General features: G+C 40.7%; 1 protein-coding gene across 1 annotated transcript in view; it reads left to right on the plus strand.

Annotated features, from left to right (window-relative positions):
• DYM (dymeclin) overlaps positions 1-16,270 on the plus strand; it is a 167,803-nt gene that overhangs the window by 72,873 nt on the left and 78,660 nt on the right. The window contains exons 12-13 of the mRNA XM_026039349.1: positions 5,965-6,078; positions 7,590-7,684. Of these exons, the coding sequence (XP_025895134.1) occupies positions 5,965-6,078; positions 7,590-7,684 (209 nt within the window). The remainder of the gene's footprint in view (positions 1-5,964; positions 6,079-7,589; positions 7,685-16,270) is intronic.

Raw genomic sequence — 16,270 nt, forward strand, 5'->3', positions numbered from 1 at the left:
TCAATAAGAGTCTGGAAATATTTCCCCTTATGTAATTTTGGCCTGGATTTACATTGTGCATGATGTCAAAACAAATAATGTTTTTACTACCCATTTTCACATTTACATTTTGTTTAAAAATGTTAAATTTTCAGTACACCAAGCATTCAGAAGTCAGGAAATGAAATGTGCAACCACAACTTATCCCTGTAATATTTACATACTACAGTAGGTGACTGTTTTTCTTAATGATCACATGTGGTTATTCATATAACAGTACATTTTTCTTCAGGAGATTTCAAGGGGGTGCAGTGGCCAGCTTTGGATATTTTTCCCAATCCAGGCAGTTCATCTATCCCCTGGTATAAAACCTACTCTTGAAAAGGGATATATTTACATAGATATAAATTAGTTCTGTTTAAGAACTCACAGCCTGTTAAGTGCAACCAAGGTGACTATGTCTGCTCATTTTAACACTCTGCAATGGGGAAGAGAAGAAGAAATCTCTTGCAATACCTTGAAGCCAGTCTCTTTGCAGCCAAGCCAGGCTGGAACATGCACCCTAGCATTTATTGCAGCTTTACCCCATGGCAGCTCCTAATTTACTGTGTCTCATCATCGCTTTTTACTTTCCAGCTGCTAGATGTTCAGAAGCTTCCCTTTTGGGAGAGTCCTTTTCTGGCAGCAAAGCTCGTTTGTTTAGCCTGTTAATTGCATAGCTGCCTTATCCTTTTGACTTTTCAGTTGCCTATTTCATGAAAACATTACTTGATTTTTTTCCTCTTTTAAGTTATTCCTTTTAATCCTCTAGGTTCTGAATCCTGACTAGTTGTCTTTGTTTATTAGAACTCCCTGTATGACTTGCTTTCGTGTTATATCCTCATCAGTTTATCTAAAAATAACAGTAGTGACTTGTAACCTGAAATTCCACCTTTCCCTTTCTCCCATGTAGCCTGCTCCATCTGGAAAACCTCTTCTGTATCATCTTTTGTATTTTGTAGCAGCTCTTTGTTCCTCAGCCTTGACTACTGCTTCCTTAAATATGTCTTAAGCCTTTCCCTCTCATTCCGATCTCCTTTCCTTTTAGCAGAAGAAACTGTTTACGAGAAACGTTCACACCTTAGCATGTTGCTGGTGACATTTTTCGCCCTCACCAGCACTGCAGGACTATGAAACAATGTGACGGAAAGTGTATTTTTCCCAACTATAGGTTATGGCCATTTGCTTTGCTTCAGCTCCATGGTGGGAAAGTGGAAGGTGCTGACAGAACTTGTCTACTTTTAACCACTACCTCATTCCATATTTGTTTTTGTGTCCAGCTATGCTGGTCACAAGAGATTTTCAATTTTCTGGGTCCTATTCAGTTTTTCTGAGCAATAGTCTCTTATTTTTCTTCTGGTTTGACAAACCGCCCTTTCCTTTTTGTAAAGCAAATTTTAAAACATACAGAACTTTCCTTACCGCTAGTCTCAAGCCCTTGTTTCCTGCCTGCTGTTTCTTGGTGAGCTGCTGTAGATCTCGTGGTGACCATTTCACACGGAGCTTCACGCTTGGCTCATAGCAGGGTTCTCCATGAGGCAGCCAGAGCTTTTAATACTTACTTTAATGCATACTTTAAAGTTGCAGCCAATGTCAGACAACTAACATTTTTTTTTTAGCCTTTCAGATATGTAGCTTGTGACAAGATATATATAGAGATAGATATTTCATATATGGTACAGAAGTCATCTTGTGTATCTCGAGCTGCATTAGTTGAGGCACTGAGACAAGTTTCATGAACCTACCAAATATATTTTTTGACTTATTAATTGTAGTCCTTTAAGCTGTGATGATAACTGGAATGTCATTCTTTTTCCATGGCATTGTGCATGGTCTTGGAAAGTGTAAATGTGCTAAACAGATATGAATCCTCTTTCTTTTGGAGATTAATCTGAAAAACACTAGTCCTTTCAGCTAATGCCAAACAGGGTTATTTGGAGAGAGGTGCCCTTCGTGGGAATACTCTGCGAAGGAAGGGCCCTGGGAGGCCTCCTTCCTACTGGAGGAATGAAGTGTGGGAGAAAGGTTAATCATAATGCGGAAGCGATTTCAAATGTCTCTTGTGGAGGAGAATTAGGAGACAGAGAAGGAGGTACCGCAAGAGGAAGGGTGGGAGGTAAATGGAGAAGGGTAAGTGTGTGACGAGCAGAGCCTGGAAGGTTATTGGGTAAACATTTTAAAGACTGGGCTTCCAAAGCATCGCCTCTGTCTGAAATAAAGTTGATAGGTTTCTTCTTTTTTCCCTTGGATTTTTCTTTAGACCCTATTGCCTCAGAATTTTGATAAAACACATGTTATTTCTTGCCTTATTTCTAGAGTATTTCATATTACTTTCAATAGGATGCTAGAGTGTGCTGAGGGAAGTAAAGATCTCCCAGAGCCTTGTGTTGAGCAAAACCCAGTTCATTTTGCAAGCAATACCCATGCCACAAACACTGGGCAAATTCGCCCCAAAGAAGAATTTGTGCTAGAATGCTACTACCTTTTTAAAGATGTTTGTTTCCTTCTTAATTCAGCTCTTTTCAAATGTTTCTGATCATCACGAATGCCATGGTGCTTTCAGGTGACTTCCAGAGGATGGGTCGAACTTTCCTTTGTGTTTTCCAGCTGGTGAAAATGCTTTTTAAGGGCCTAGGTGGGGTTATTCTGTGGAAGGGCAGGGAAGACTTTAGCCCAACCAGTAACAAAATAAAGCCTGCAAAGCAGAGATATCTGTGACGTACCTTTTGGTTGAGATTTAAGGACAGAAGTTGACATACAAAACCAACCAGGATCACCAGAACTAGTGCTCTGATGGTAAAAGGTTTGTGTATAATTTAAGTATATGTGATTTGGCAATTGGAAAGCTTAAAATGCATACAAACAAAAAAAAATTGTTGCAATGTGCCCTTAAATGACATGAAAGAGAAAAGTGTGGTTAAGCTAGCTAATCTTAAGAGAGGAAATGCTTATGAAGATCCATCAGAGTAGTATAAAACAGAGTGGGATAATAATGGGTAAAGATAGAAAAGCAGATTGGAAGCCATGGAGGAAAACCAATCCTAGTATTGAGATGTTTGAGCTCTGGAGTAGTCTACCAAGTGGGAACTTGATTGCTTGAGTCATTTAAAACAGCACTGAACAAGGATTTTTGAGTGTGGGCCCCAAAGAGCAGCCCTGTCCTGGCAATGGGGTAGCAGAGTGCATTTCTTTCCAGTTCCAATACAATTCAGGGATTGATAATTTCCATAACAATTTTAAAAACATACCAAATTAGTATTTAATTGTACTTAGTATGTCTGATGCCATGAGGAAATAAAACTCAGCTTTAATGACTAGTGATAGAGATTATGAAGTATTTGTAAGCTCAGGTCTCCTCAGTTACAAAATACATTTGTTTTTATTTCTGTTCTTTGTCATTATAATCTGCTACTACCTCACTTTAAGGTCTTGAGCCAGCGGGTGGGCAGATGGTCAACTCTTTCCACTGGGTTTGGATGGTCATGGTGAAGCAGAGGCAAAATGGGGAGAGAGAGGATATATATTTCCATATATATTTCCAAGTACTCTTTTGCAGAGATAAATAAGATGGCAAAGTATACTGAATTATGAGGCCAACCAGTAGGCACTTCATGTGCCCTAATGATTTTCTTTAGTTTCTAATTAATTTATGGTCTGAAGTGTGACGTTAAAGTGCTTTTAATAGAAAGTGTTTAAGATCCTAAACATCAGAGGGAGCGTAACCGTGTGGAGTGTCTGTGATCTGTAAGCGCGCAGAACAGTGTGTATTACCATAATTATTAATCTTCTTAAATGCACACCATGCCAAATTCTAAATGACAAATTTAACTCTATAGAAGCTAAAAATATGTGGTGACCTGTTTGGATTCCAGTGCTCTTCGGTGATTAGTAAGCAAGTAGAGACATCACTTAAAGCCTGACTTTCAATCACTGTAGAGTAGTAAACACTTGATTATCAGTCAAACTAAGTCACCTTTTTCTATTCCTGTGAGCGAGTGGGAGTTTTGCACCTCCAACAAATAAATCTAGGGCTTTAAGTACCTAACAATAGTTTTGCTAGGTTTGTGTATTTTTCCAGGCTAGCTCATGCCCACACCTTAAATCCATGTGTGGGCACAACTGATTTTCCTGTGTTCAGATGTAGAGTCACTTGGCAGTGTTGAATTCTGGTGGAAGATCCCTGTGTTGCCAGAGAGGGCTGCAATGGTGTAATGCTCCTTTGCTGCAGATGCCTGAGCGTTGTTGGACCTGGACCTTGCTGCCAGTGTTGCAGAGCTTGCAACTTCAGTGTTACGTCCATGGAGCGTAGATAACCCTGTGTTAGACAATCCTGTGCACGTAACGTTGTGTAGATTTGGGGCAACTATACGAGGCTTTGGATTCTGAAAGCATCTGTACTTGCTTTTCTTTAAAAATATTCTGCATAGAAGGAATACCTATAAATATATCAGAGTGTGTGTCTTCATCTCAGACAGAAAGGTAAATAGTGTAAAAACAGCAACAGCTTCCAGTGGTTTCCAGTATTCTCTTTTCTTCTGCAAGTCATTCAGTGGCTGGATCTCTATCTCTTTTTTGCAGGAAACTAGTTACTACTGACTTACTCATCCCTTCTCTTAGAGAAGCAAGAGGCTTTGCTAACTGGACCATTAGTCAGCCTGAGGATGTGGGATACCTAAAAGCAAAAATGATGAAAATGGAATGGCAAGAAACTTTTTGAGGTCAAAAAAGGGGTGCGAAGAAGGGCCGCAGTCAGAAGATGATGCTGTTGTATGACTTCTTGAGAAAAGAGGTTAATTAATGGCATTAGTCAATCAAGTTGATGTGGCATAGATTTTTTGAGACATCCTCATTCTTGTAAAACATGGCATTTCACTGAAATGTGCCTCATATATTAAAGAAAAAAAAAAGTGATAGCTTTGTGTGAAATAACCCTTGAGAGCAAATTCTTGTCTTTACTCTCCAGAGAAACCTGAGCTTATAGAGGATGCTCTTATCCATATTTGTTAGGGCAGTTCCTGTAAGCTTGTATTATTGGGCCTTTATTCATTTTCAGGGCAGATCTTGGGTGCAAGTCTGTTATATTGCTCCAGGTGAGTTGTCTGAAGATCCTGGGAGGAAAGAACATATTGATTCTCCTCATGCAGGATCCTTGGACATGGTCAACCTGATAGTGGAGAGCGTGCACAGATAGGAGACTCTTCACTTGGTGAAAACTGTCAGCTAGGTGAAGGAGAGCAACCTCACCACCAAGACAGAGGCGTCAGGATGAAGCCAGCAGCTCTCCCACTGGTAGGCTGGGCATCCTTCAGTGCGAGTCTGCTGGCTGCTCGCTCAGAGCTTGCACGTGCTGCCTCTGGCCCAACTTGTCATGAGGGAAAACAAGAAGGATTTGGGGACACTGTGCAGATGGCAAGTGCAGCCCCAGAGACCTTCAGACATGTGAAGATGATCAGATCCCAAAGTGGTTGAGGTTGGAAGGGACCTCTAAGGATCAGAGCTCGGGGCACCCGGTCACATCCCGGCGGGTTGGCAGATCTGCAGAGCAGGAGCCTCCGCAGCCTCCCTGGGCAGCCTGGGCCAGGGCTGGGCACCCTCACMCCAAACAAGCTCTTCCTCACGGGCACATGGAGCTGCCTGCGCTGCAACTGGCACCCACTGCCCCGTGTCCTGGCACTGGCCACCACTGAGAAGAATGTATCAGAAAAGATGCAACAGAATAGAAATTATGAAATAGCTCGTTTTAATCATCTTTCCTGGCAGTGTGTATCCACGTAGCTTATAAAAAACTGATGAGATCAGGTGATAATACAGCACAGCCCTTACTGTTTATTTTTCACTTTGTAGTCCCTCTGGTTTTGTGAAAGGATGTGAGAGTCCAGAGGTTTTGTTGAGTTCTTAGGGTAGACCTAAGTGCTAAAGAACTTTCTGTTCTTTTTCTTTTTTCAGATACTGAAAAATATCACTTGGTATGCTGAACGAGTCTTAACAGAGATCTCCCTTGGAAGTCTTCTGATACTGGTTGTGATAAGAACCATCCAATACAACATGACGCGGACAAGGGTAAGAGTCCTATTGAACACTTAGGTGCGTGCTGCTGAAGGTAGAAATCCACTCCACAAACAGGGTGTTTTCCAAGTTCTGTTGCAACCACTTGGCATCTGAAGCTATAGGAGGAAAGGATATGGGAGATCAGCTGTATTCATTAAACATAATATTGAGTACTTTTGAACACGGAGCACAATTTCTGTATTATCATTCAGTTTGCTGGATAAAATTTTCTAAATTCCATAATCAAAGTGCAGAACTAGATATGTAATTCTTAAATGAATCAGAGTCCAAATAAGAAAAAATCCACATAAAGACTTAGAGCTTTTTTTAATCTGTGTGAAGTTACTATGAAGGAGAAATTTCAACTCTGTTAGACTTTTCTTTCTTTTTAGTGTAATAGTACAGTGACTGAATAAGACCATTTCATGTTCTGACGAAGCATAACTTCCTCGGCTTCACAACTGTATAGGTTATGTCTGGAAATTTCTATACACACAAATACGTTTCCAAACTTTCTATTAAACATAGAATGATGGTATTGTGCATTTTAACATACTTTTAACAAATAAAGTCACAGCACTTTGTACATGAAGACAATGCAAAAAATCTTTAAATATATTTTGCTTTGGAGAAGGTAAGGATTTATGATGATACCAACCAGAAGAGATGATTTTTGGTATATATCAGTGGAATTTCAAATTTGTTGTGCTCTGGTATAAAGATACATTTTAAATATGCCTAGAGAAAAGAAATCCTTCACTTGTAGAAACGCTAACGTGTAGTGCTATCTTTCTCAGGAAGTGAAGTCTGGAAGTTGGGTGGCTGTCTCTTTGAACAGTTGAATGTACAGTTGGAAACTACTCTTTTAATATTGTCACATAAGTCAGTATGCTGATTTAAGATTAATTCATTTTTCCCCTTTTGAGCAGTATTCTCATCTGCGTTTACTTGGCTGTGGGCAAGCTTAGCTGGTAGTGAAGACTCCCATTTAGCTGTGGAATCTAAACTTCGTCATGTCTGTGAGAAGCCTTTGCTTTGATAGACGTGTCATTGAAATGCTTATCTGGTCAAATGATTTTTTGCTAACAAGGGGAGCAGAGCCCTAAAGTAGCATATGGTAAAAGTTGGGGGGAAGTGGGATACCTAGATGGTTAGAAGGAGTTAGCAGGAAGATCAAAAGTTGCAAAGCAGAACATTTAGGATAAGATTATAAAAGTTAGGGGAGGAAAACGTCTTTCAGTAATGGTCACATTCATGATATTGTAAATCAACATTGCTAAAGATATAAGGGCACACACACAGATATCTGTGTGCCCACACATTAATATCTCTATTAAATCACTCTTAAAAGTCTTATAGAAAACATCCCCACGTACACCAAGCAGTTCTGCTGTACACATTTGACCACTACCTACAACACAACAGATATTTATTTACTGGTCTTCTGAGGGGTTCCTTTAGCAGGTAACTCGGTATATAGAAGGGAGAGTTAATGTGTTTCTCTCCTCTCTTTTTCCCAACAGGACAAGTACCTTCACACAAATTGTCTGGCAGCCTTAGCAAATATGTCAGCGCAGTTCCGCTCACTTCATCAATATGCTGCTCAGAGGATCATCAGGTAAATACAAGACATCTGAAACAGAGCTCCATTTAAACTCGTCCTTCTTTACTGAAAGCCGGGAGTAGAGGAGCTTGAATTTTATGTGTCTTAATAGATGTGGTTGAGCTAAGTAACAGAAACTGAAATTCAGTTAATCCTGAGTGAATGTGCCGTGCTTCTAGAGCCTGGTTTGTCCTGAATGCACAAACAGCAGTGGCTTCTCTGAGAAATTTCTGACTGTTCTCTTAACAGAAAAGATTAGCAGCTACTTTTAAACTGGAGGCTTTTCAGTGGTTTGTAGGAACTATGTTTTTTTAGCCATGCATCAGGTTATCACAAAGCTGCCCTGTGGGGTGGTTCTCGCATACTGCACACACTGGGTTTTCAGCTCCATTCAGGTCTTCCTGCGCATTTGGCAAAAGATTTTTTTGTTAAATCAGAATAGAGAAGTTGTGGAGTCTCCTTCTTTGGAGGTCTTCAAAACCCATCTGGATGCCACCCTGTGCCACATGCTCTAGGTGTCCCTGCTTGAGCAGGATGGCTGGACGAGATGATCTCTAGAGGCCTTTCCAACCTTAAACATTCTGTGAAAATATAATGATTATTTTGTGGTGAGGTCCTGTAAATACGAGCCTTAGACCCTACAGCTGTAATTTTCAAATGTTATTTATAGTGATAAGTTGTTATCTGCTCTGGTTCCCCGAACAGTGTAACTTTGGAGAAGCAGATATTGAAGTTAGTCCTGCTCTTTTTTTGTTTTATATTTTTTCTGTGCTCTGCTGCAGACCACTATGTAAAGACAGGTAACCATGCAGCAGGTACCGATATCTTTGCAGCCAACCTGCTGCACACCCCAAAGCAAACCAGGAAGGTCCTTATTAAAGCAACGTGGAGTTTTATAGAGCTCAGCAAGTGTAGGTTGTATGCCAAAAATAAATGAATGGTAATCGTGTACCTGTGCACTTCGTAAAGGACTGGGTTAACTAGAAATACATTTCATTCCTAGACCACTGCTATTAAGATTTAATTCTCACTCTGCCCCTTCTGTTCTAGAAATGCTCGCTTCCCCGTGTATATTTAATGTATATTTAGCTATCCAACATGAGTGTGTCCTGTTATTGTCTTCTCCCTGCTTGACACCCACAATTTTTTCATACCCTGGCAACATTAATGGGTGTTTGGCGTTTGAATTAGTTTTTTTGTTTTGTTTTCTGCTTGTCTTTTGATAATGTCTCTCATATGAGACATAGAATAGGAGACTTCTCCTGTACTTCTCCTTTCTTCAGTGGCAGGTTTGGATATATGTGCATTTTTTCTCAGCTTTCCAAGTCTTTACTGATGCAGATTTCTGAAATGAAGACGTAGATCCCACTGCCTGGTTGGATGTGGATGTCGTGAGATATGATACCCTGAAGCTCCCAGACTCAGTCTCATTCTTACTGTGATATATCACTGCCTGCTTCAGAGTTGTTTTTTTTCTTATTTCTTGCATTTCTATTCTACTACTGCTTCCTCAGTTTCATCTGAGCTCAGCCCTTCTGCTTTGATTGAATCCCAGCAGGAGCATTTAGAGGCAGCAAGACTCCTTCTGGCACCTGCATTTTTCCTAATGGGCTTTCTAGCTTTTTTGTGCTGTTTTTGCATCTTTGGGGCACTTTAACCCCCCTCTAAGGCTTAAGACCCATCTCAAGAGCCAAAGGAGGATGTGCAATACACTGAAATCCTCTTGCACTCCTTGCATGCAAAATGTCAACAACTTGGTGTATTCATCTTCTGTCTAGACATGCAACGTTAAAAAGTCCCTGTAACACTGACTGCTTGATTTTAATGGTGAAGTAATTGTGCTAATGTTCTTATTGGCGGTATAATTGCAAATTTTTGCTGTTGCTTCATGCTGTTATGTGCAGAAGCGAGGCCATAATGGTGAATGGCAGTAAACAAAGAGAAAAATTGCTGCACTTAAATTATGTGCAAAATCATCAGGGGCTGCTCTTTGATTGTATGAAGAACTAATAAAGGCACATTTGAAAGATAATACGCAGGAAAAATAGAGAAGTCAGAGCAAAGAAAATAGTGACGTATTCAAAATCCTTATTTCTTCAAAAAATGAAGGCTGTTAGCCGCAGCCTTCATTGATTTCTGTACAGCATTTAGCAGAGACTTGGCACGGGGTTGGAGACAAAGAGTTATTGCCATTAATGTTTGTAAAGGCTCAAACGCTCTGAGAATTGCTCCGCTTTGGCTTTATTCAGAGCCTAAGACTGTGCTTGAGGCCAACCCCTCGGCGATCTTTGGGGCAAAGGGGACATATGGGAGTTAATGACCCTATAGCATTTGGAAAAAAATATAGAGAGACTAATATGAGAGGCAAGTGGCCTGAGCAGGGTGCTGGTTGTGCCGACCATTGGGGGTTGTCGAGGTTGGAGTCCTGCGTGGAAATAATGTGAGGTTAGACCCAGAAAATGGGCATATTTATCAGTTTGAAGGAGTTGTGAATCAAAGGGCAGTATCTTTATTACAGTTCATATAGAATATGATGTTTTTATGTACTCTGAAGATACTCGGCATGAACGTTTTTAAGCAACTGCCCTTTCATAAGCAAACACTCTTTATTGCTGTATAATAGAAACTGTAATGAGAGCACTTGGTCTTAAATTTGAAACAGCACCAGAAAACCGGGAGGAGGTTTAAGTAATATACTGGATTATTTTTTTCGGTGTATGATATTGTCCCCAAATCCTGTTTGTATTAGAAGCTGTACATCTGGACTGTATATATATAAAATTTTGTATAATATTTATATATAAAAGCGGCCACCAAGGTTGTGACTTAATTTGTCACTGTGATTGTGATTGCTTATACATTCAAAGACCTTACTGTAAAAAAAAAAGTATTAAATTCTGTAGTAAAATGCCCTGTGGCACTATGGCATGAGGAGTAAGGAGAAGTAAGCCCCAGAGGAGCATTTCTCCTCTAAGGGCTTACTGCAAACCTAGTAGAATTTTCTTCTCAGGAGCTTTCTCATTCCCAAGCAGGCTTAAGCACCATAAAGAAAGACTTTTAAAACAGATTTCCCTTCAAGATGATTTCCTCAAGTTGAATTGTTTATTTATAAGTTTTGATTATCAAGAAAAGCAATAGGAATAAATATTTATGAGCACGTGTATTACGTAAGAGATATTTGGTACTTCCTTTTCCCAGCTTATGGAGCCAGTTAGTCACTATTATTAAATCTAGCTGCCACTGATGGACCCAAGTTGCTCCTTGTTCGTAAAGCAGAGTATTTACTATTATTTATTATTTAGATTTTGACCCTGTCATCAGAGTGCAAGCAACCCCGTGAGAGAATAAACCGCAATAATTTTCATAATGGGAAAAGCCTTTCCCCTGAAGGAAGACCCTAAAAAGAAAACACGACTTCATTACTAAATATTTTATATAGTTTTAAAAGTTATAATAGATGTTAGGCTCTTAACTTAAAGTCTCCTTAGCAAGACAAGTGAACAGGCAGTTGTACTTCAGGCCTCGCCAGATGCTCTGATTCCTTCTGTAATGTGAGAAATAATTCTATTTCCATGCAGGCATTTTTCCGTAATCCTCTTCTGAGCAGAGACTTAAGGAAGACTTAACCCATACCCACATTGTGAGGCTGGAACTGCAGGCTGCGTCAGCCTCACCTTGATTCCTGGGAAGGAATAGTCTCTTTTCTATGAAAACCAAGAATATGAGAATATTCTACAGATGACAGCTAGAATGTCAGTAAAATAAAACTTTATAATGTTTATTATTTATGTCACCTTCCAACAGGCAAGAAAATTGGCAGATTTCTGTGAATCTTCTTATCCCAAGCAGCTGCTGGAAATAAAAATAGATATAATAGATGTTTTATAATCAGATACCGGGCAGGATGCAATTAATGCTGAATGTCCTCTGCTGTAGACTGCCCTGACTTCAAATATCCATATATGAACCCTCCACTCTTCTTCTGGTATCTTATGAACTGTGCAAGGGTTTGCTTACAATTAGATAGAAACTATTGCATCAACACAGTGTTAAAAATACTACCTGCGCTGCACTTGTCAAGGGCTGACACCTGTGGTGGTCAGATAATCCTAGGAGGCCCTTATAAAAATATCTGCATGGGTGTTGGTGTTGGCACAACCCATTGGACTGCCAGAGGCTGCCTCATAGTACCTGAGCAGCAGGTCCGAGCCAGGTGGGCAGCTGCCCACCCGCACCCAGCACAGGGTTTTCCTTTGCTTGGCTGCTTGGGCAGCCCAGCTTGTACCCGTTTGCTCAGATCGGCCTCGTTTGCCCTGCTAGCACAGTTGCTAATAAGTAAAAGTGCACAGCTCGGTGGCATATTATTGCAAGAATTCAATGTGTCACTTAAAGCTACACTTCACTTGAGAATAATTCCTCTAACTTATTTCGAAAACACTTTTGTGATATTTATATCACAAAAAGAGATAGTTATCTATCCTATATAGAGATATAGTTAGTCTGCTTCCTATAGTGTCCTGTGGCATGCCTGTAGTTGGATGCTTGCTCTTTTCGAAGCAGGCATAAACCACTAGAGGTTGCCATACACCTCACTAATTAAAGACATGCACGTTTAACGTTAAATGGGTTTATATAACTAGTAACATCCTTTTTTCTTTTTTTTCTGCTCTGTCACCACAGCTGTTCACATGTATGGCTGTGAACTGCTTAATGACATTATATGAATTGTACCTCTCCCAGTTAGATGACACAAAAGTAGAAACTCAAGAGTTTCTACAAGATAAACTACATAATTATATCAAGGCAATATTTTGTTGATTCTTTTGACTATCCTAGAGAGTTAAATGGGAGTTAGAGGAAGATAGGAAATCAAAGGATTTTGTCATTCTCATGGAAGTGAAATGGGATGAGGAAAAACAGACTGGCTAAAAGGGACCACGTGTTAGCAGATCAGAGACTTCTTCGGCTTGTGTATGCTGGATCAGGAGAGTATAGTATACTTTATGTGAATATCATCTTGCTGTACCTTTGTTATCAGAGTGAGTTATGTGCAACCAGCCAAACTGATTCTGCTGAGTATTTGTAGGCTCCTAACCCAGTTTCTCACTGCTCAGCTGGCCTGGAAGCTGCGGGTGGTGAGGGATGGAAGATATCCTGGAGCATGATGCTGAACTTCAGAAGAGCTCAGTGTTGCTTTGGAGCAGCCTTCAGGAATCCCAGGTCCATGGGACCAGGGGGAAAGTCCTGAGCAAGGAAGACTGAACCCATACCCGCATTGTGAGGCTGGAACTGCAGGCTGCGTCAGCCTCACCTTGATTCCTGGGAAAGTTATGGGGCAGTTAATCCTGGAAATCATTTCCAGAGGCATGAAGGGCAAGAAGAAGACTAGAAATGTAGTCAGTATGAATTTGTAAGAGGGAAGTTGTGCTTAACCAACCTGATAGCCTTTATATTCCATTTAGTAAGACTTTTCACACTGTCTACCAATACATCTTCACAGACAAACTGATGAAATACTGGCTAGATAAGTAGGCAGTGAGTGAACTGAAAACTGGGTGAATTGCAGGGGTCAGAAGGTTGTGATCTGCAGTACGTAGTCTAGCTGGAGTCCAGTTGCTAGAGATTTACACCAGGAAACAAGAGAGGGTCCAGTTCTGTTTCAGATCTTTATTTATAATCTGATTTAGGAATCTCTCCTTTAGAGCCATACATCTTTGTAATGTTCCCCAAATGATTTGTTGCAATGTTTGACCTTCTTGGTTTTTTTGAATATACTTTGTGCCGACCTTTTTATAGACACTATGTAAGCAGATATGTGTCGTGTTGTATTGTTCTTATGCAAAGCAAACCTGTTACCTGCCTGTGCTTTCTCCTACACGCGGTGCTTTTATAAAATTAGGGACAAGGAGGAAATCCCCAAATTTTCTCACATGTCACTGCGTTCTGCAGCATGATGATGAGTCTGAAATGCCTGTCTTGGGGAGCTCCCTGCTTCCCAAGCTGGAGTTTGAAACAGCAACAACAACAAAAATAAATTCAAAATAGTTTCATGTCCATCATCAGCTCCTTAGTGGTGAGTCCCAGCCGTGTGGTTTGGGGCTTGGCTGCGCTTTTGGGTTTTGGTTTGTTTTCTAACTCCCAACCTAAACTTCCTTCAGAACGAATCTCATAGCAGCAGAAGATACTGCGAGCTGGCCAGGCGCTTAGTAATTCCAATAGGCCAGTAAAAGAAAAGAAAAACATTTCTGTAAGGGAGAGACGTGTGATGCAAGGTGCTTATTAGGGGCCACTGAACTGAAAATTCTGGGTTTATTAGCGCGTGGATGTGGCAAGATCTGAATTTACCAATTGCTTAATGAAATTTCTTAGCCGTGACAGAAAGGGGATGGAATTGCTGGCTCGAAAATCGTTCGACTGCTCACACAGCAAGGTAAACAAATTGCTCTCAAACCTTGCTGCTACGCTGCCCGAGCACCGTGGCTTTCCTGTCTATTATTTTTATGTCTGCAGTAGAGCTGAGAAGCTCTTGAAAATGCAGCGTCTCGTGGCATTTAGAGACAGCAGTGGGACAGTCGGTGCCGGCAACACATGAAATGCAAAGCCAGTAACGCAAAGGTGTTTCTTAGGGAGCAAAACCTGGAGGGAAAAAGCCAGGCTGCTGCACGGATCCTTCCAAGCGGTTTGATTTCTAATTTAATTCTCCTTTAAGTAATAGGAGGAGAGGAGTTGCATCTGATACCAGCTTCTCATTTCCAAACGGGTGGACGATAAGACTTCTGAACAGCAGGCGCTTAGAAACTTTAAATGGGATGTGTGACCCAAGCAAAAGAAATTCAGTGAAGGGGAGTTATGCCTTCCTCGGGTCTTTGTGCCTTCCAGTAGTGAACAAAGTTGGCAAGAGTCATTTTTAAATATGAATCTTCCTGTTAATCATTTTGAATTTAGGGAGAGTGAATTTAGGGATTCTTGGAACTCTTTCACTTTCTGAGAACTTGTATTAAAAACTTGTATTTCAGAAGTGTCAGCTTTCAGTTTTTGATAATGAACGAGCATCGTAATATAATTAAGCTGTCTGGAGATAGAGCTAAACTGTAATAACCCAACCTATGCTTTTATCAACATATAATATGGAAACTCTCCTGTTTCCTTTACTGGTTCTGTGTTGCAACAAGATATTTGTGTTGCTTGGAGCTACGTGGCCTTGAAGATGCTTTAAAACCTGTAGGTCGGGGTAATATCAAGCACACCAGGCACCTGGACATTCATAGCAGCTTTTTCATGCCACACTAAGGTAGATGAGTAGCTAAGTCTTTCATATCCTGGGTTCAAATCTTAATTGGAGCATTAGATTAAGCCTCATCTTACTCATCTCTTATTCATAACAGAGAAGTGTCCATAATAGGAAACCCTGGAGAAGAGAAGCTGCTGATGATTTTGTACCAGGGTGCGTCAGGAGACTCTTCAAAAGCTGAATTATATAATAATAAAAGATTAAGCACCAAAAGGGGGTCTTCAATGAGTGTCCTGCAGCCAGAGCCTCCTCTCAACATCAGCTTTCCTCTCCCCCATCCCACTTTTTAAAGAAAAGCTGGAAGAAACGGAAGGTAACCAGCGGTTTCACGGGATGAGTGGTACCTGTGGCCGCGGATGCTGTGGGGACATGGACACAGGGCCTGGCTTCTGAGGAGGCAATGGGGATGCCTGGGCTGTGCAGAAGGAAAGGTAACGATTTCCTCTGCTTCGCTCTGCATCTCCTGGAATTGTGCTAGAAGGAAATACCCCTAAGGAAAGGAGGAGCTGCAGTAGATGGGCTCTTTTCTAGCCGTGAGGAAGGCATCTTTCCGTGCTCTCAGCTTCACGGGACTTTTGTGCCACTCAGTTTGTTTGATTTTGTTCATTTGCCTAAAGGAAGAAAAGAAAGACCTGTTCATCCTAGCAGATATCCTTTGTTTTATAATACTCTGCCTGGTGAATTTTTGTAACTTTGAAGTATTTGTGGTTTTCTATGGTTTTCTGATTTTTTTTCCTTTTTTTTTTTTCCTTTGCTTTGGTGGTATTTACCCCGTGCTGCACACCTGAAATTAACTAAAGAAAGACTCTCTTCATCCTAGATGGCCACAGAACCTATTGGCTGACATAGACTTAAAAATAAAAATTAAAATCCTCAAAGACATTTTGCTTTTAGTGGTTCTTGAGTTTGAAATAGTCCTTGAAGCATTTGAGCTCAAGAACCCACTCATATCTAATCTGGATAAAAAGTGATTTTCTACTTCTGAGAGCTCCTGCAGGATGAGAATGTTTTGGGTGTTTCCCCCCCTTACACAGAGCAGTGTGTTATGAGAATGGGATTATCATTTTTGTTGGATGTCCCAGAGATGCTCTGAAAATGGCTATTCAAAAAGGGCCCTTCATGATATTGCCGTGTTCAAAAAATCTCTGAAAAACATGATTTTTCTCTGCAGACTCCTAGGAGCAGCAGTTGTGTGCACAGCAGGATACTCAAAGGTTTTTGCACCCCTTCTTCAGCATTGACTATTTGGTAGTTTGGACTTGCTCTCTCGTGAGCTGTTTGCTGGCACAGACGCTGCTCTATTGGCAATT

The sequence above is a fragment of the Nothoprocta perdicaria genome, unplaced genomic scaffold (genome assembly GCF_003342845.1).
Source record: "Nothoprocta perdicaria isolate Ctin4 unplaced genomic scaffold, notPer1 scaffold_10, whole genome shotgun sequence".
NCBI classification, from domain to species: Eukaryota; Metazoa; Chordata; class Aves; order Tinamiformes; family Tinamidae; genus Nothoprocta; species Nothoprocta perdicaria.